Source organism: Pecten maximus, chromosome 9, assembly GCF_902652985.1.
Source record: "Pecten maximus chromosome 9, xPecMax1.1, whole genome shotgun sequence".
Taxonomy (NCBI): Eukaryota; Metazoa; Mollusca; class Bivalvia; order Pectinida; family Pectinidae; genus Pecten; species Pecten maximus.
In genome coordinates, this window is record NC_047023.1 from 19,248,255 (window position 1) to 19,269,812 (window position 21,558).

Below are 21,558 nucleotides of genomic sequence, written 5' to 3' on the forward strand. Positions count from 1 at the left end.
GTATTGTTAAGGTAATAGGACAGACCCTCTGTATAGTGTAGGCAATAGGACAGACCCTCTATATTGTGTAGGCAATAGGACAGACCCTCTGTATTGTGTAGGCAATAGGACAGACCCTCTGTATTGTGCAGGCAATAGGACAGACCCTCTGTATTGTGTAGGCAATAGGACAGACCATTTAGCTGTATTGTGTTGGCAATAGGACAGACCATGTGTATTGTGTAGGCGATAGGACCAATCCTCTGTATTTTTGTAGACAATATGACAGATCCTCTGTATTGTTAAGACTATACGAAAGACCCTCTGTATTGTGTAGGCAATAGGATATATCCCGTGTATATTGTGTATGCATTATGACATACCATCTGTATTGTGTAGGCAAAAGGACAGACCCTTTGTATTGTGTTTGGCTTTAGGACAGATCCTCTGTATTGTGTAAGCTATTGGACAGATCCTCTGTATTGTGTAGGTTATAGGACAGATCCCCTATATTGTGTAGGCAATAGGACAGGCCCTCTGTATTGTTTAGGCAATAGGACAGACACTCTGTATTGTATAGGCAATAGGACAGACCCTCTGTATTGTGTAGGCAATAGGACAGACACTCTGTATTGTATAGGCAATAGGACAGACCCTCTGTATTGTTAAGGTAATAGGACAAATCCTCTGTATTGTATAGGCAATAGGACAGACCCTTTGTATTGTGTAGACAATAGGACAGACCCTCTGTATTGTATAGGCAATAGGACAGACACTCTGTATTGTGTAGGCAATAGGACAGACACTCTGTATTGTATTGGCAGTAGGACAGACCATCTGTATTGTTTAGGCAGTAGGACAGACCATCTGTATTGTTTAGGCAATAGGACAGACCCTCTGTATTGTGTAGGCAATAGGACAGACCCTCTGTATTGTGTAGGCAATAGGACAGATCATCTGTATTGTTTAGGAAATAGGACAGACCATCTGTATTGTTTAGGCAGTTTAACAGACCATCTTGTATTGTGTAGGCAATAGGACAGACCCTCTGTATTGTGTAGGCAATAGGACATATCCTCTATATTGTGTAGGCAATAGGACAAACCCTCTGTATTGTGTAGGCAATAGGACAGATCCTGTGTATTGTGCAGGCAATAGGACAGATCCTGTGTATTGTTTAGGCAATAGGATAGACCCTCTGTATTGTGTAGGCAATAGGATAGACCCTCTGTATTGTGTAGGCAATAGGACAGACCCTCTGTATTGTGTAGGCAGTAGGACAGACCATCTGTATTGTTTAGGCAATAGGACAGACCCTATGTATTGTGTAGGCGATAGGACAGACCATCTGTATTGTGTAGGCAATAGGACAGACCCTCTGTATTGTGTAGGCAATAGGACAGACCCTCTGTATTGTTTAGGCAGTAGGACAGACCATCTGTATTGTTTAGGCAATAGGACAGACCCTCTGTATTGTGTAGGCAATAGGACAGACCATCTGTATTGTGTAGGCAATAGGACAGACCATCTGTATTGTGTAGGCAATAGGACAGACCCTCTGTATTGTGTAGGCAATAGGACAGACCCTTTGTATTGTGTAGGCTATAGGACAGATCCTCTGTATTGTATAGGCAATAGGACAGACCCTTTGTATTGTGTAGGCAATAGGACAAACCCTGTGTATTGTGTAGGCTATAGGACAGATCCTCTGTATTGTATAGGCAATAGGACAGACCCTTTGTATTGTGTAGGCAATAGGACAGACCCTGTGTATTGTGTAGGCAATAGGACAGACCCTGTGTATTGTGCAGGCAATAGGACAGACCCTGTGTATTGTTTAGGCAATAGGACAGATCCTGTGTATTGTGTAGGCAATAGGACAGACCCTGTGTATTGTGTAGGCTATAGGACAGATCCTCTGTATTGTATAGGCAATAGGACAGACCCTTTGTATTGTGTAGGCAATAGGACAAACCCTCTGTATTGTATAGGCAATAGGACAGATCCTGTGTATGGTATAGGCATATCCTGTGTATTGTGCAGGCAATAGGACAGATCCTGGGTATTGTTTAGGCAATAGGACAGATCCTGGGTATTGTTTAGGCAATAGGACAGATCCTGGGTATTGTTTAGGCAATAGGACAGACCATGTGTATTGTAAAGGTAATAGGACAGACCGTCTGTATTGTGTAGGCAATAGGACAGATCCTGTGTATTTTGTAGGCTAAGGACATATTCTATTTATTGTGTAGTGTATAGGGCAGAGTTTGTGTATTTTATTGACTATAGGACAATCCTTCTGTATTGTATAAACTATAGGACAGATCCTGTGTATTTGGTTTGGCTTTAGGACAGATCCTTTATATTGTATAGTGTATAGGACAAATATAAGTTCAATCTGGTATATATGTAGTTCTTGATACAAGTGTTACTAGGTACTGTAAACTTAATCATCCATTTCTGATATTTCCATTTTCTAATTCTTCTCAATAACGAAAAGATATATGGTCATGATGTTGTACCAGTATCATGATAGGATGAAGGGCTATAAAGTTTGTGAAAATGAATGACCTTAGCTTGTTTTCAAAGTCACAGGGGTCAAATATGTTAAAATCTTAAAAGGACTTATCCTCAATAACAAAGGCTCAGGGTCATTATTTAAGGCTAGTACCATAACAGGATGAAGGGCTATCAAGTTTGTTCAAATGAATGACCTTGGCCTGCTTTCAAGGTCATAAGAGTCAAATATGTTGAAATCTTTAATCAATTTTTTTTCAAGAGACTCTGTGTTATGATATTGGGCCAGTATCATGCATGCTTGGATGAAAGGCTACCAAGTTTATTCAAATGAATAAATCTTGATCTACTTTTAAGGTCATAGGGGTGAAATGTGTCAAATCTAAGTCTGAAAGCAAAACCACACCGATACGCTTCAGAACCTGCTGACTGATAAGGCCCATGGGTCTTTTGTTTTTTATCCATTCGCATCCCTCATTAAATTTCTACCTTATGCACTGTTCCTCTTCAGGGAAAGGGCTGTATTTTTGTAACTGACATGAAATAAAAAATTCTGTAGCTGACTAGCTTTATCATAGCCGAATAGGAATGCTGTGACAGCTCACTGATGACATGTTTCAGCATTGAAATAAAACTCAGTGAAGCATACAATGTGGGATTACTGCATGGTGGAGGATGAGTGTGTTCACAATTGTACTCCAAATAAGTCCTTCTATCGGATACATATGGATAACTGGTCCCCAAACATCCCCGGAGGACTCCCACAGAACACTGTAGCCATGTAGTATTATATTGATGTACATCTGCGGCATGTTCCATCTGTCAGTCCATTTTCATTGTTAATGCTATTTTATTTTATAGTAATGTCCTCAGAATTTTTAATCTGTAGATTGTGTTCACAACACAGCACCGAGTCAACTCTCATACAGATGATGAATGCTATGTACTTTTACATCAAAAAATGATAATGAGTCATGTATGAAATTTTTTAAACCTTATTCAAAGAAAACAAACCTTAAGAAGGCAATTGTACTGGTAAAATTCTCGTAAGACTTCACCCTAAAGGAACATTTTTAGAGTTTTGCTTATTTCATTAGTCCCCTACCTGTGAAACCTGGGGGACTATAGGTTTTCTTTCTGTCTGTCTTGTGCAAATGTATGTAATGCCAAAGATTGTCAGCACTCTAGCGGCTTCTTTCCTTGAGGAATTGTTATCATAATAAAATAATAAATAATAAAGGACCGACATCTTACATTTCTTTGTATTCAAGTCCTCGTTTCAGGGTTTTTGGGTCAAGGTCATAAGGGGCTGGTTTGGGACATAACTTGTTTAAGCATAACATTTCCTGAGATCTATATTGTTGAACACATGCTGGACCTTGTTAATCAAGATATAAGTAGCTTGGCATACTGAGCATACATACTTAACTTTCTGGGTTGGGCCAAGGAACCTTTAACAATCCATTGCTTCTGAGATATATCCATACATCAACAATTTAATTGCAATAAGTTCATTGTAATATCTTGATTGGTATTTTATCAAATTTGACATGGTCGGGATTCAAAGTTATACAATCGAAGGGACTCACTCAGCAGACCTTCAGGGAAGGGCCGAAAATGGGTGATTTATTCATAATGCTTTAAGAAACTTATTTGGTCATGGTACCGATGATATTTGTTACATAATGCAAATACATTTAGTATCACAATGCAGTCCATATTATACATATAACTCTTAGAAATTTTGTGGACAATAAAATGATAAAATATGGATGTTTCTATTCCATTTTAGTGCTCAGCATTTTGGGAGTGGGATGACTGGTTTGTCTGTGTAATGTGACCAGGTGGGGTTGTCCTGATGGATTTGTCAAAACCAGTATTTCCTGTAGCATAAGAGCCACTGTGGTCAGCTGTGTATTAGCAGATGTTACATACATTGTAGAAATTAATTGTTTTCCATATTTTCATTTGGGAAAATAAATCTGATGGCAAATTTATAAAGAATTTGCATCTTTGGAAATGGAATTCATCACTGTTCCTGTGTCATTCAGAGCTTGGCAGTTGAAGACGCTGAGATTATGGTTTGCCAAAGAGACAAAGAAATATAATATAATTGAATAATAAAACGACATGACGAGCATGTGACCACTTGTTGATCTGTTTGTGTAAAGTAGTAACCTAATCTGGCCATGGCATGTCGAGCTCACAAATGAAAATGTATTCAATATTACTGTCTTTCTCTGTAATCACAATATTTTTCAGCTTAACAAGTTTCTTATTTGACATTCTATTTGAACATGCTTTTTAACCTAATTTCATCATATGGTGGTCCCTAGTTATGCAAATTGCATTTTGGGACCAATGGGGAAACAACATGGCTGACAGGCAGCCATCTTTGATTTTGACAATTAAAGTTTGTTATTGCTCTTTCTCAGAAAGTACTGAAGGGATCTTTCTCAAATTTCATATGTAGGTTTCCTTGGTCCCTAGTTATGCTTATTGCATTTTCGGACCAATTTGAAAACAACATGGTCGATAGGCAGCCATCTTTGATTTTGACTATTGCATGTTGCTTCTGCTATGTTGTATTATACCAAGTTACTAAATGTTTTGAAAGAAGAGTGAAAGAAGGACAAAAAGAAAAAAAAAGATCAGTCTTTCATTTGACTGACATAGATCAGTCAATGGTGGGTGCCAGGATTCCTCGGGGATCTCTTGTTTGTCTTGAGTAAAAGGAGTGAGAAAATCAGTACATTTGAACAATTCTTATGTACTGCAATATTTGAAATTGTACATATGCAGGCGCTGAACAACAGTAGAAGTAACATTTAGTAACATGTTGTAATTAATATTAATAAGAAAAAATCATTTGAGGAGTATTTAAAACAAATTTTAAACAAAATTAAAATAGGTCGAACATTGAATTATCTGCGGATTTAAGTAGCAAAAATGCAATCTGCTAAACTCTGAATAATATAGGATTTATCACAAAAGGAAATCTACGAAACCCTAAAATATAGGATTTTTCAAAACAAGGAAATCTATGAAACCCTATGTCAAAAATAAAAAATTATGATACTCTGAATTATAAGATTTATCGTAAAAGGAAATCTACAAAACCCTGAAATATAAGATTTATCATTAAAAGAAATTTATGAAACCCAGAATTATAGGAATTTTTCATAGTAGGGAAATCTATACCTGCCTATGTAAAAATAAATCCATGATACTTTGAATTACAAGAATTATCGTAAAAGGAAATCTATGAAACACAGAATTCTAAGATTTAGCATCAAAAGGAAATCAGCATGAAAGGAAATCAATAGAACCTTAATAATGAAATATTTTACGTTGAACTTGATAATCCTGGTGATTATTAATACTGTTTAGGAAGCACCTCTGGCTTGTTATGGAATTTTTAATAACTAAAAGAACGAACCTGTAGGGTACAGTCAGGTATGTGTATTGTTTAGAGTGAGTGGAGACAGTGTCCTGTAGGGTACAGCCAGGTATGTGTATTGTTTACAGTGAGTGGAGACAGTGTCCTGCATAGGGACTACAGTCAGGTATGTGTATTGTTTACAGTGAGTGGAGACAGCTAGGGTCCTCTAGGGTACAGCCAGGTATGTGTATTGTTTACAGTGAGTGGAGACAGTGTCCTGTAGGGTACAGCCAGGTATGTGTATTGTTTACAGTGAGTGGAGACAGTGTCCTGTAGGGTACAGCCAGGTATGTGTATTGTTTACAGTGAGTGGGGACATTGTCCTGTAGGGTACAGCCAGGTATGTGTATTGTTTACAGTGAGTGGAGACAGTGTCCTGTAGGGTACAGCCAGGTATGTGTATTGTTTACAGTGAGTGGGGACAGTGTCCTGTAGGGTTGGGCCAGGTATGTGTATTGTTTACAGTGAGTGGAGACAGTGTCCTGTAGGGTACAGCCAGGTATGTGTATTGTTTACAGTGAGTGGGGACAGTGTCCTGTAGGGTTGGGCCAGGTATGTGTATTGTTTACAGTGAGTGGAGACAGTGTCGTGTAGGGTACAGCCTGGTATGTGTATTGTTTACAGTGAGTGGAGACAGTGTCCTGTAGGGTACAGCCAGGTATGTGTATTGTTTACAGTGAGTGGAGACAGTGTCCTGTAGTGTACAGCCAGGTATGTGTATTGTTTACAGTGAGTGGAGACAGTGTCCTGTAGGGTACAGCCAGGTATGTGTATTGTTTACAGTGAGTGGAGACAGTGTCCTGTAGAGTACAGCCAGGTATGTGTATTGTTTACAGTGAGTGGAGACAGTGTCCTGTAGGGTACAGCCAGGTATGTGTATTGTTTACAGTGAGTGGAGACAGTGTCCTGTAGGGTACAGCCAGGTATGTGTATTGTTTACAGTGGGTGGAGACTGAGTGTCCTTTAATGAAAACAGTTTACCTGATGTAATTGGAGAATAAGTATGCTACCCTAGACCATATACAGAGCATTAATCTGAATACACTCGGCCATGACAGTATTGATCTAGAGAAAACTAGCTGAATTATAAGCGTATTACCTTTATTGTTTTGTTTGTGTTGTTATTTTCATTTACAGAATTAACTCCACTTTTCACATTGCTTATTACAGATTTTCATAAAAAAAATTCTGCTAGAATTAAGATAAATGTGTTTGAATTTGATGAATTCCTTAATAAATGTCATGATAGTAATTTCATTGTTAAAAAGTTCCTGTGTATAATATATTGTGTTTCATTATCATCTGGTACAAATTGGTGATTAAAATGGTTTTGGCCTGGATGATAAAAGTGTGTTGAGTACTGGTAGGTAACTGTTGTACTGACTTGAGTGTGTTGAGTACTGGTAGGTAACTGTTGTATTGACTTGAGTGTGTTGAGTACTGGTAGTCAGCTGTTGTACTGACACGTGTGTGTTGAGTATTGGTAGCCAGCTGTTGTACTGACTTGAGTGTGTTGAGTACTGGTAGTCAGCTGTTGTACTGACTTGAGTGTGTTGAGTACTGGTAGGTAGCTGTTGTACTGACTTGAGTGTGTTGAGTACTGGTAGGTAACTGTTGTACTGACTTGAGTGTGTTGAGTACTGGTAGGTAGCTGTTGTACTGACTTGAGTGTGTTGAGTACTGGTAGTCAGCTGTTGTACTGACTTGAGTGTGTTGAGTACTGGTAGGTAACTGTTGTATTGACTTGAGTGTGTTGAGTACTGGTAGGCAGCTGTTGTACTGACTTGAGTGTGTTGAGTACTGGTAGGTAGCTGTTGTACTGACTTGAGTGTGTTGATCGAGTACTGGTAGGTAGCTGTTGTACTGACTTGAGTGTGTTGAGTACTGGTAGGTAGCTGTTGTACTGACTTGAGTGTGTTGATCGAGTACTGGTAGGTAGCTGTTGTACTGACTTGAGTGTGTTGAGTACTGGTAGGTAACTGTTGTACTGACTTGAGTGTGTTGAGTACTGGTAGACAGCTGTTGTACTGACTTGAGTGTGTTGAGTACTGGTAGGCAGCTGTTGTACTGACTTGAGTGTGTTGAGTACTGGTAGTCAGCTGTTCTATTGACTTGAGTGTGTTGAGTACTGGTAGTCAGCTGTTGTACTGACTTGAGTGTGTTGAGTACTGGTAGGTAACTGTTGTACTGACTTGAGTGTGTTGAGTACTGGTAGGTAGCTGTTGTACTGACTTGTGTGTGTTGAGTACTGGTAGGCAGCTGTTGTACTGACTTGAGTGTGTTGAGTACTGGTAGGTAACTGTTGTACTGACTTGAGTGTGTTGAGTACTGGTAGGTAACTGTTGTACTGACTTGAGTGTGTTGATCGAGTACTGGTAGGTAGCTGTTGTACTGACTTGAGTGTGTTGATCGAGTACTGGTAGGTAGCTGTTGTACTGACTTGAGTGTGTTGAGTACTGGTAGTCAGCTGTTGTACTGACTTGAGTGTGTTGAGTACTGGTAGTCAGCTGTTGTACTGACTTGTGTGTGTTGAGTACTGGTAGTCAGCTGTTGTACTGACTTGTGTGTGTTGAGTACTGGTAGGTAACTGTTGTACTGACTTGAGTGTGTTGAGTACTGGTAGTCAGCTGTTGTACTGACTTGTGTGTGTTGAGTACTGGTAGGTAACTGTTGTACTGACTTGAGTGTGTTGAGTACTGGTAGACAGCTGTTGTACATACTTGAGTGTGTTGAGTACTGGTAGTCAGCTGTTGTACTGACACGTGTGTGTTGAGTATTGGTAGCCAGCTGTTGTACTGACTTGAGTGTGTTGAGTACTGGTAGGTAGCTGTTGTACTGACTTGAGTGTGTTGAGTACTGGTAGTCAGCTGTTGTACTGACTTGAGTGTGTTGAGCACTGGTAGGTAACTGTTGTATTGACTTGAGTGTGTTGAGTACTGGTAGGTAACTGTTGTACTGACTTGAGTGTGTTGATCGAGTACTGGTAGGTAGCTGTTGTACTGACTTGAGTGTATTGAGTACTGGTAGGTAGCTGTTGTACTGACTTGAGTGTGTTGATCGAGTACTGGTAGGTAGCTGTTGTATTGACTTGAGTGTGTTGAGTACTGGTAGTCAGCTGTTGTACTGACTTGAGTGTGTTGAGTACTGGTAGGTAACTGTTGTATTGACTTGAGTGTGTTGAGTACTGGTAGGTAACTGTTGTATTGACTTGAGTGTATTGAGTACTGGTAGGTAACTGTTGTACTGACTTGAGTGTGTTGAGTACTGGTAGTCAGCTGTTGTACTGACTTGAGTGTGTTGAGTACTGGTAGTCAGCTGTTGTACTGACTTGAGTGTGTTGAGTACTGGTAGGTAACTGTTGTACTGACTTGAGTGTGTTGAGTACTGGTAGGTAGCTGTTGTACTGACTTGAGTGTGTTGAGTACTGGTAGTCAGCTGTTGTACTGACTTGAGTGTGTTGAGTACTGGTAGGTAGCTGTTGTACTGACTTGAGTGTGTTGAGTACTGGTAGGTAGCTGTTGTACTGACTTGAGTGTGTTGAGTACTGGTAGCCAGCTGTTGTACTGACTTGAGTGTGTCGAGTACTGGTAGGTAACTGTTGTACTGACTTGAGTGTGTTGAGTACTGGTAGGTAGCTGTTGTACTGACTTGAGTGTGTTGATCGAGTACTGGTAGGTAGCTGTTGTACTGACTTGAGTGTGTTGAGTACTGGTAGTCAGCTGTTGTACTGACTTGAGTGTGTTGATCGAGTACTGGTAGGTAGCTGTTGTACTGACTTGAGTGTGTTGAGTACTGGTAGGTAGCTGTTGTACTGACTTGAGTGTGTCGAGTACTGGTAGGTAACTGTTGTACTGACTTGAGTGTGTTGAGTACTGGTAGGTAGCTGTTGTACTGACTTGAGTGTGTTGAGTACTGGTAGGTAGCTGTTGTACTGACTTGAGTGTGTTGAGTACTGGTAGGTAGCTGTTGTACTGACTTGAGTGTGTTGAGTACTGGTAGGTAGCTGTTGTACTGACTTGAGTGTGTTGAGTACTGGTAGGTAGCTGTTGTACTGACTTGAGTGTGTTGAGTACTGGTAGTCAGCTGTTGTACTGACTTGAGTGTGTTGAGTCCTGGTAGTCAGCTGTTGTACTGACTTGAGTGTGTTGAGTATTGGTAGATAGCTGTTGTACTGACTTGAGTGTGTTGAGTACTGGTAGTCAGCTGTTGTACAGACTTGAGTGTGTTGAGTACTGGTAGGTAACTGTTGTACTGACTTGAGTGTGTTGAGTACTGGTAGTCAGCTGTTGTACTGACTTGAGTGTGTTGAGTACTGGTAGTCAGCTGTTGTACTGACTTGAGTGTGTTGAGTACTGGTAGGTAGCTGTTGTACTGACTTGAGTGTGTTGAGTACTGGTAGTCAGCTGTTGTACTGACTTGAGTGTGTTGAGTACTGGTAGGTAGCTGTTGTACTGACTTGAGTGTGTTGAGTACTGGTAGTCAGCTGTTGTACTGACTTGAGTGTGTTGAGTACTGGTAGGTAGCTGTTGTACTGACTTGAGTGTGTTGAGTACTGGTAGGTAACTGTTGTACTGACTTGAGTGTGTTGAGTACTGGTAGGTAGCTGTTGTACTGACTTGAGTGTGTTGAGTACTGGTAGACAGCTGTTGTACTGACTTGAGTGTGTTGAGTACTGGTAGTCAGCTGTTGTACTGACTTGAGTGTGTTGAGTACTGGTAGGCAGCTGTTGTACTGACTTGAGTGTGTTGAGTACTGGTAGTCAGCTGTTGTACTGACTTGAGTGTGTTGAGCACTGGTAGGCAGCTGTTGTACTGACTTGAGTGTGTTGAGTACTGGTAGTCAGCTGTTGTACTGACTTGAGTGTGTTGAGTATTGGTAGCCAGCTGTTGTACTGACTTGAGTGTGTTGAGTACTGGTAGCCAGCTGTTGTACTGACTTGAGTGTGTTGAGTACTGGTAGTCAGCTGTTGTACTGACTTGAGTGTGTTGAGTATTGGTAGCCAGCTGTTGTACTGACTTGAGTGTGTTGAGTACTGGTAGACAGCTGTTGTACTGACTTGAGTGTGTTGGGTACTGGTAGTCAGCTGTTGTACTGACTTGAGTGTGTTGAGTACTGGTAGTCAGCTGTTGTACTGACTTGAGTGTGTTGAGCACTGGTAGGCAGCTGTTGTACTGACTTGAGTGTGTTGAGTACTGGTAGTCAGCTGTTGTACTGACTTGAGTGTGTTGAGTATTGGTAGCCAGCTGTTGTACTGACTTGAGTGTGTTGAGTACTGGTAGTCAGCTGTTGTACTGACTTGAGTGTGTTGAGTACTGGTAGTCAGCTGTTGTACTGACTTGAGTGTGTTGAGTATTGGTAGCCAGCTGTTGTACTGACTTGAGTGTGTTGAGTACTGGTAGTCAGCTGTTGTACTGACTTGAGTGTGTTGAGTACTGGTAGTCAGCTGTTGTACTGACTTGAGTGTGTTGAGTACTGGTAGTCAGCTGTTGTACTGACTTGAGTGTGTTGAGTACTGGTAGTCAGCTGTTGTACTGACTTGAGTGTGTTGAGTATTGGTAGCCAGCTGTTGTACTGACTTGAGTGTGTTGAGTACTGGTAGTCAGCTGTTGTACTGACTTGAGTGTGTTGAGTACTGGTAGTCAGCTGTTGTACTGACTTGAGTGTGTTGAGTACTGGTAGTCAGCTGTTGTACTGACTTGAGTGTGTTGAGTACTGGTAGGTAGCTGTTGTACTGACTTGAGTGTGTTGAGTACTGGTAGGCAGCTGTTGTACTGACTTGAGTGTGTTGATCGAGTACTGGTAGGCCGTTGTGGTATTGACTTGAGTACGTTGTTTCCACAGTGTTTGTGGATGCTCTCATTGTGTCATCAGACTCTACCATACTGTTATAGTATCCACACAAGTGTTTACGGTACACAGGGGGAATCACAACGTGTCTGAATTCCAGATAGCAGGCTTGCCAGCAGATCAAATTGTGCCGTCATCAAGATGAACCTGAATATTGCACCATGAGAAAATTCGCATCAGTGAAAAGTACCATCATAAAGATCATCTCTCAAATTTTCATTGTCTTGAAACAGACATTTAGTTCATTTATTTTTAAAAGAAACAGACGTTATGGCAAGTTAGTCTGGAGGTGAATGACATTGGTCAAAGTACTATACCGTTCAAGTGTTATAGCAATATCTGGGTCTGATCACATCCTCAGTTAACTAGTCTCTGAGGCTGGTGGTGTCATCAGTTATATCTATAGACTGTGAATCTCTGAGTCTGGTGGTGTCATCAGTTATATCTATAGACAGTCTCTGAGGCTGGTGGTGTCATCAGTTATATCTATAGACAGTCTCTGAGGCTGGTGGTGTCATCAGTTATATCTATAGACAGTCTCTGAGACTGGTGGTGTCATCAGTTATATCTATAGACAATCTCTGAGTCTGGTGGTGTCATCAGTTATATCTATAGTCAGTGAATCTCTGAGGCTGGTGGTGTCATCAGTTATATCTATAGAAAGTCTCTGAGGCTGGTGGTGTCATCAGTTATATCTATAGACAATATCTGAGGCTGGTGGTGTCATCAGTTATATCTATAGAAAGTCTCTGAGGCTGGTGGTGTCATCAGTTATATCTATAGACAATATCTGAGGCTGGTGGTGTCATCAGTTATATCTATAGACAGTCTCTGAGGCTGGTGATGTCATCAGTTATATCTATAGACAGTCTCTGAGTCTGGTGGTGTCATCAGTTATATCTATAGACAATCTCTGAGGCTGGTGGTATCCTCAGTTATATCTATAGACAATCTCTGAGGCTGGTGGTGTCCTCACTTATATCTATAGACAGTCTCTGAAGCTGGTGGTGTCATCAGTTATATCTATAGACAATCTCTGAGGCTGGTGGTGTCATCAGTTATATCTATAGACAATCTCTGAGGCTGGTGGTGTCATCAGTTATATCTATAGACAATCTCTGAGGCTGATGATGTCATCAGTAATATCTATAGACTGTGAATCTCTGAGGCTGATGATGTTATCAGTTATATCTATAGACAATCTCTGAGGCTGGTGGTGTCATCAGTTATATCTATAGACAGTCTCTGAGTCTGGTGCTGTCATCAGTAATATCTATAGACAATCTCTGAGTCTGGTGATGTCATCAGTAATATCTATAGACAGTCTCTGAGGCTGGTGGTGTCATCAGTTATATCTATAGACAATCTCTGAGTCTGGTGGTGTCCTCAGTTATATCTATAGACAATCTCTGAGGCTGGTGGTGTCATCAGTTATATCTATAGACAATCTCTGAGGCTGATGATGTCATCAGTAATATCTATAGACTGTGAATCTCTGAGTCTGGTGATGTCATCAGTTATATCTATAGACAGTCTCTGAGGCTGGTGGTGTCATCAGTTATATCTATAGACAGTCTCTGAGGCTGGTGGTGTCATCAGTTATATCTATAGACAGTCTCTGAGGCTGGTGGTGTCATCAGTTATATCTATAGAAAGTCTCTGAGGCTGGTGGTGTCATCAGTTATATTTATAGACAATCTCTGAGGCTGGTGGTGTCATCAGTTATATCTATAGACAATCTCTGAGGCTGGTGGTGTCATCAGTTATATCTATAGACAGTCTCTGAGTCTGGTGGTGTCATCAGTTATATCTATAGACAATCTCTGAGGCTGATGGTGTCATCAGTTATATCTATAGACAATCTCTGAGGCTGATGGTGTTATCAGTTATATCTATAGACTGTGAATCTCTGAGGCTGATGGTGTCATCAGTTATCTCTATAAACTGAATCTCTGAGGCTGATCAAATGTATTCTTTATGCTGGTGTTTCTCTTGTGGTGATACATGTACATCTGAAATGGTATCAACCGGAGCATACCAACAACTTGACAAAAAACTGAAGTGTTTCATGAAAAGACAAGTTAATCTCACTCTATAAAAAACACAAGCAACGATGTCATTTACAAATGGAAAGCAGATTGTGGATAGAAGTTTAAAGGCTGATTGAATGAGAAGGTCGTGTTCACAAACAGATATCATTCTTCAAGTTTAGTAGCAGCATTTGATTTTTGCTGTTTAGGCCTAAAATCTAGCAGCTGAAGATGTCAGTAGTATTTACAAAGGAGGTAATAGAAAATGACACACATCTCTGTTCACTAGGGGGAATTCTGGTGTTTGAAATAGTAATAAAATATTCAATTTTTTTTTTTTTTTTTTTCAAAAAACTTTTTTGCACTCAATTCCTGTAAAAGAGCATTATGTAACTCATTAAGGCACAAATAAAGGGTCCCCCCTGAGACCACATGAGTGAGAAAGGACAGAAAGTTGTATAGACAAATAAAGGTTTTAAATGTTGCTATGGTGATGGGTGAGGTTTTGCTGTTATCATGGCAGTGGATGCTACTATTGTAGTGATGGTTGAGTTTTACTTTGTTAGAGTGATAGGTTGGTTTTACTGTTGTCATGGAGATGGATGGGTTGATCTGATGCTCTGGTGATGGTAGGGTTTAATTGTTGTCGTGGTGATGGACGGACTTAACTGTTGCCATAGTGAAGGTTGGGTTCTACTGTTGCTGTGTTTTACTATTGTGGTGATGGGTGGGTACAACTGTTGTCATGGTGATGGGTGGGTACAACTGTTGTCATGGTGATGGGTGGATTTTATTGTTGTTATGGTCATGAGAGTGTTTTACTGTGGTAGTGGGGATGGGTGTGTACAACTGTTGTCATGGTGATGGGTGGGTTTTACTGTTGTCATGGTGATGGGTGGGTTTTATTGTTGTTTTATAATGGTCATGAGAGTGTTTTACTGTGGTAGTGGGGATGGGTGGGTTTTATTGTGGTAGTGGGGATGGGTGGGTTTTACTGTTGTCTTGGTGATGGGTGAATTTTACTGTTGTCATGGTGATGGGCGGGTTTTACTGTTGTCATGGTGATGGGTGGGTACAACTGTTGTCATGGTGATGGGTGGGTACAACTGTTGTCATGGTGATGGGTGGGTACAACTGTTGTCATGGTGATGGGTGGGTACAACTGTTGTCATGGTGATGGATGGGTACAACTGTTGTCATGGTGATGGGTGGGTTTTACTGTTGTCATGGTGATGGGTGGGTTTTACTGTTGTCATGGAGATGTGTGGGTTTTACTGTTGTCATGGTGATGGGTGGGTACAACTGTTGTCATGGTGATGGGTGGGTACAACTGTTGTCATGGTGATGGATGGGTACAACTGTTGTCATGGTGATGGGTGGGTTTTACTGTTGTCATGGTGATGGGTGGGTTTTACTGTTGTCATGGTGATGGGTGGGTTTTACTGTTGTCATGGAGATGTGTGGGTTTTACTGTTGTCATGGTGATGGGTGGGTTTTACTGTTGTCATGGAGATGTGTGGGTTTTACTGTTGTCATGGTGATGGGTGGGTTTCACTGATGACATGGAGATGAATTGGTTTTACTGTTGCTGTGGTGAGGGTTGGGCATATTGCTGTGGTGTTGGGTGATAGTGATTTTATACAGCAGCATTAAGCTGGCTACTCTGTGTACTGAATCTGTCTTTAGGACTCAATTGTCCCATTACCATATTCAAGTCATGCCCTAATTCCTTGCCATCACCCTAGTTTACAAACATATTGGTGTGTGAACAAGCCCAAAATTTACTACAAGCTCAATAATGCTAATAATAGGTGAGTTATGTTGATGAGGGACATCAGGCCATTTCCCAGTAGCACTCTGTAGTCAACTTTACAGAAGAAAACATAATCAATGGTAAGATAATAGCAGTTTGAGTTTTTACCAGTTCATTGCTAGAACGGCTGACTGGAGGAAGACATTAGATTAAAGAAATAAATTCTCAGAATAGAAGAGGAATGATGGTCAGTAGCAATTCAATACCACTTTAAGGCTCTAAGCTGTCTTGATTATTACTGGGAGTGCCTGCAATAGCAGGTTCACAGTGTACATATCTAGAGGTAACTCTGCTTTGATCACAGTGGTATCCTGATAAACATCAGGTCTGTTTTACATGAATATCAAATCTCTATAATATCACTCTATTGTCCTGACAATATCAAATCTCTATAATATCACTCTATTGTCCTGACAATATCAAATCTCTATAATATCACTCTATTGTCCTGATAATATCAAATCTCTATAATATCACTCTTTTGTCCTGACAATATCAAATCCCTATAATATCACTCTTTTGTCCTGACAATATCAAATCTCTATAATATCACTCTTTTGTCCTGACAATATCAAATCTCTATAATATCACTCTATTGTCCTGACAATATCAAATCTCTATAATATCACTCTATTGTCCTGACAATATCAAATCTCTATAATATCACTCTATTGTCTTGACAATATCAAATCTCTATAATATCACTCTATTGTCCTGACAATATCAAATCTCTATAATATCACTCTATTGTCCTGACAATATCAAATCTATATAATATCACTCTATTGTCCTGATAATATCAAATCTCTATAATATCTCTCTATTGTCCTGACAATATCAAATCTCTATAATATCACTCTATTGTCCTGACAATATCAAATCTCTATAATATCACTCTTTTGTCCTGATAATATCAAGTCTGTTTAATATCACTGCATTGTCCTGTTAATATCAAGTCTTTAATATCACGTCATTGTCCAGTTAATATAAAGTCTGTTAAAATATCACTTTATTGTCCTGTTAATATCAAGTCTGTTAAAATATCACTTCATTGTCCTGTTAATATGAAGTCTTAAATATCACTGCATTGTCCTGATAATATCAAGTCTGTTTAATATAACTGTATTGTCCTGTTAATATCAAGTCTTTAATATCACTTTTGTCCTGACAATATCAAATCTGTTAAAATACACTGCATTGTCCTGATAATATCAAGTCAGTTTAATATCACTCTTTTGTCCTGTTAATATCAAGCCTGTTAAAATATCACTGCATTGTCCTGATAATATCAAGTCTGTTTAATATAACTGTATTGTCCTGTTAATATCAAGTCTTTAATATCACTCTATTGTCCTGACAATATCAAATCTGTTAAAATATCACTGCATTGTCCTGATAATATCAAGTCTGTTTAATATAACTGTATTGTCCTGTTAATATCAAGTCTTTAATATCACTGCATTGTCCTGATAATATCAAGTCTGTTTTTAATATCACTGTATTGTTATGTTAATATCAATTAAGTCTTTAATATCACTCTTTTGTCCTGATAATATAAAGTCTTTTAAAATATCACTGCATTGTTCTGATATTATCAAGTCTGCTTTGTATTAGTTTGATCCAGGTAATTCTATTGTTCTGCAAGATGGAATAAACTCAATCCTGCAGGTATATTTTTTGCATTTTACAGAAAGAGGAAATTTGTGATTTAAATCTTTTAAGATTTTAAAATGGCTTGCACAGAACCCAGAGATTGATTAGATTTTGTTATAAAAAAATAGCTAGGGGCCAACAATGGAGAGCAGGAGAATCCCTTCAGTACAGGAAGTGGCTGTGTGTCCAGGACAATGACAAAAGGCAGTAGAAATATGCAGCTAGCATGACAAGCATTGTCTTCTATGAATGGAAATTCATCTTCAAAGAATCATTCTAACGTCATTCCATCAAACTTACAACCTAAGTTGTAGGTGTTAGGAGAATAATTCAGTGGAGAAAAAGGCTTTCTGTTATTACCTTTACTTTGGAGGTTTTTATTTGAATCAGTTTTAGACGAAAGATAACCAAGCTTTCTAGTGAAATTCTGACTGGAATTTCTTGTACAATTATTTCCTCGAGTGTTAGTTGTGACATTGTCCTTAGCACTCGGATCTGTATAAAGGCGTTTCACCTTATTCACAGAGTGCTGTTCCTGATGTTGATGATGCTGATGTATTGAATCAGTTAAGTGATGTTCACAGGAGCTTGGTTTCTATTGCTACCTTTTAAAACAATAATCATTGTGTACTTGAAAGCTGTAACCTAAATATTCTGGTATTTCTTCAAAATAAAAAATCTATTGGCCTAATGTTTATCTGAAATACATGTAATATTTGTGAAAGAACAGGGAAAAACACATTCCTGCTGAGTGCCCAGATCGAAATCGAACCTGGGTCTCTGGCGTGATAAGCCCACCTCCTGAGCCAAAGAAGCATATTTGCTCCATCAGCTGAGTGACAGAGATGGACCTGTTTCTTTTTCATATGTATCCCATAGCAAACTGATATTTTTACAAAACTGTAACTTACATTGTCATCATTGGAATGGAAAACAATACATTTCAGTTATATTGTCCTTGTCCTCTAGACCTCTAGAATACTTTTAGTGTGTGAGCTCTCTTGGGAATCACTGAATATCTGTTGCCGAATCAAGATGAACAGTTTGTAAGATAAAGACATTTAAGTTAATTTTGCTGTGTCATTGTTTATCTGACGTTTATTTACCAGCCATTTACCTGAGTTATATGATCAATCTACAGGTAATACTCATCAATAAATATATCATTGCCATTAGCTGTCAAGGTTGTGCAGTTAACATATGAGCAGCATTGATTACATGTACAAGGTAAACACACTGGTTTGTCTCACCAAATCATGATACACTGAAACTACTAGGTAATCCTGGATATACCTGGTCAAGGTAACTAGGTCATTCTAGACTTGTCTCACCTGGTCAAGGTAACTAGGTCATTCTAGACTTGTCTCACCTGGTCAAGGTAACTAGGTCATTCTAGACGTGTCTCACCTGGTCAAGTTAACTAGGTAATTCTAGACTTGTCTCACCTGGTCAAGGTAACTTGGTAACCCTAGACTTGTCTAACCTGGTCAAGGTAACTTGGTAACCCTAGACTTGTCTAACCTGGTCAAGGTAACTAGGTCATTCTAGACTTGTCTCACCTGGTCAAGGTAATATCCTAGACTTGTCTCACCTGGCCAAGGTAACTAGGTATTCCTAGACTTGTCTGACTGGGTCAAGTTAACTAGGTAATTCTAGAATTGTCTCACCTGGTCAAGGTACATTTAACTTAAATAATTGTCTGACTGGGTCAAGTTAACCAGGTAATTCTAGACTTGTCTGACCTGATCAAGTTAACTAGGTAATTCTAGACTTGTCTGACCTGATCAAGTTAACTAGGTAATTCTAGACTTGTCTGACCTGATCAAGTTAACTAGGTAATTCTAGACTTGTCTGACCTGATCAAGTTAACTAGGTAATTCTAGACTTGTCTCACTTGGTCTGATATAACTGACACTGAAAAAACAGTGAAGGTTCATCAATATTAATTAATTATGTATGTCAGACAGAGTTATAATCAATAGGTAGGATATTTTAAACCTTTCAGACTTTCAATAATTCATCTATAAATCCGGAGGACCCCTCATTAGATTTGGTTCAAAGTATCATAGTATCATTACATCTAGTTGTGTACCTGATCACATTCTGGTTGACAAGGTCAAAAGTTGAACTTTGACCCCTTATGAATGAGACAAAATGTCTCCTTCTGAATCAACATGTCACCTTTGGAACCTCCCAATGATTTGGTTCCTATTTAAACCATATAAACAAACACCAAGTTCTTTTAAGAACGAGTGGGGATATCCGTGTCTTATAAACATTACTTATTGAGCTTTTTAATGAACTTTTTAGGTCACCTGAGACGAAGTCTCAAGTGACCTATTCTAATCGCCTTATGTTAATTGTCATGCATCGTCCGTTGTCCATCCGTAAACAATCTATATTTTCAATATTAAAGGGTCAAATTAACTGAAATTTCCACTACTACTTAAGACCTAAATAAGGTAGAATTAAATACTCTTCATAGATGGAAGGGTCTTAAGGTGTTTTACCAACAGTGTGAATTTCATGACCCTGGGGTCTCACGTTTGCCCCTGGGGAGGGGGTAAACTTTACTACAGTTTATTTAGGGAAATCACATTTTTGACTATCATTTGTTTGATTTCTATTGGAATTTATTCTAACTTTCTAAACATTATCAGCATCGGATGACAGCTTGATGGCATGCACATGTTGGCCCTAACTGACCTCCCTAGACTGATGGGCGGGGCCAAAAAGGGTCAATTAAATTAACTTTAATATTTCAAAAATCAGGTGACCGTTAAGGCACATGGCCTGGGCCTCTTGTTTATCTATGGGTTATATTTGATTTCTCTTCAGACAACTTTATATCAGTTACAATTTCTAATATCTGTTATTTTTATCTTTTACAGTACTGCTTCACCATCACCTATAAAAGTGAGGGCCAGCGACAGTATGACCTGCGCACAGATACCGAGTCTGAATGTAACGCATGGATTGACCATATCAAACGAGCACCGTGAGTTTACAGCTACGCTTATATTATACTCTTCATCAAAGTTATGTGGGATAAATAATGTACATGTATACACAATTCTATAAAAAGCACAGAAGAATACAAAAAAGTCAAATGTGTGTAAAAATTTCTAAATCAAAACCTGATTTTAACACTAAATATAGACATGACCAAAACCTGCCTGAATCATACTTGGACTTGACCAATACCTGCCTGACTCGTACTTGGACTTGACCAAATCTGACTGACTCATACTTGGACTTGACCAAAACCTGCCTGACTCATACTTGGACTTGACCAAAACCTGCCTGACTCGTACTTGGATTTAATTTATCCACAACAACACCAGTAATGCAATAAAATTGTATTTACACTAACCCCAGTTAATTAACACAATACAAATGTATTACACTAACCCCAGTTAAAACAATAATAATCTATTAACACTAACCCAAGTAACACAATAATAATCTATTTACACTAACCCCAGTTAATTAACACAATACAAATGTATTACACTAACCCCAGTTAATTAACACAATACAAATGTATTACACTAACCCCAGTTAATTAACACAATACAAATGATTTACACTAACCCAAGTAACACAATAATAATCTATTAACACTAGCCCCAGTTAATTAACACAATACAAATGTATTACACTAACCCCAGTTAACACAATGAAATGTATTAACACTATAACCCAAGTAACACAATAAAAATGATTTACACTAACCACATTTAAGTTAGTTTCAAATTCTAAAAAAAACAACTCTGAATAGAGCAATGAATCTTTGAAATAGCAAGAATTAGGGAAATATATTGATATACATGTACACGTAGTTCATTCATACCCGGTGAGGATTGTTTTTCTCAACTGTAGTGTGGATATGGTCCTGATTGAGGTAATATATCAAAATTCTTACAAATGATTTTCTTGTGTTAAGTAACCCAAAGAGCTGTTTGCATCAATCAAATTATACACGGAAGAAAATAAATAACTATTAAAGACACTGCAATGCTCGTTATGACAACAGGAAGCAAATTTGACAAGTTCACATCATTAACAGTGAATTTCTCTTGTATAGGGCATTTTTTATTGTAACATGTTTAAAAATAATATTTTTAAAGTAGCTGTGCCGTACATAATAGCACATTGATGTAACCATCAGGGAAATGGGATCAAACCCCAGACCCCCAACTATAACAGGAAATAGTGTGTTAACACCGAGATCAAACCCACGACCCCCAACTATAACAGGAAGTAATGTAGTGTGT

The 21,558-nt window shown here is 38.9% G+C and overlaps 2 protein-coding genes across 2 annotated transcripts in view; one reads left to right on the top strand and one right to left on the bottom strand.

The window, feature by feature from the left end:
- LOC117333915 (probable GPI-anchored adhesin-like protein PGA55) overlaps positions 1–11,819 on the bottom strand; it is a 29,482-nt gene extending 17,663 nt beyond the window's left edge. The window contains exons 1-2 of the mRNA XM_033893331.1: positions 11,555–11,819; positions 10,675–11,210 (exon numbers count right to left, since the gene is read on the bottom strand). Coding sequence (XP_033749222.1) covers positions 10,675–11,210; positions 11,555–11,819 — 801 coding nt within the window. The remainder of the gene's footprint in view (positions 1–10,674; positions 11,211–11,554) is intronic.
- Positions 11,820–17,422: 5,603 nt separating this feature from the next.
- LOC117333916 (ras-specific guanine nucleotide-releasing factor 1-like) overlaps positions 17,423–21,558 on the top strand; it is an 85,884-nt gene continuing 81,748 nt past the window's right edge. Inside the window, exons 1-2 of the mRNA XM_033893332.1 lie at positions 17,423–17,461; positions 20,173–20,279. Coding sequence (XP_033749223.1) covers positions 17,423–17,461; positions 20,173–20,279 — 146 coding nt within the window. The remainder of the gene's footprint in view (positions 17,462–20,172; positions 20,280–21,558) is intronic.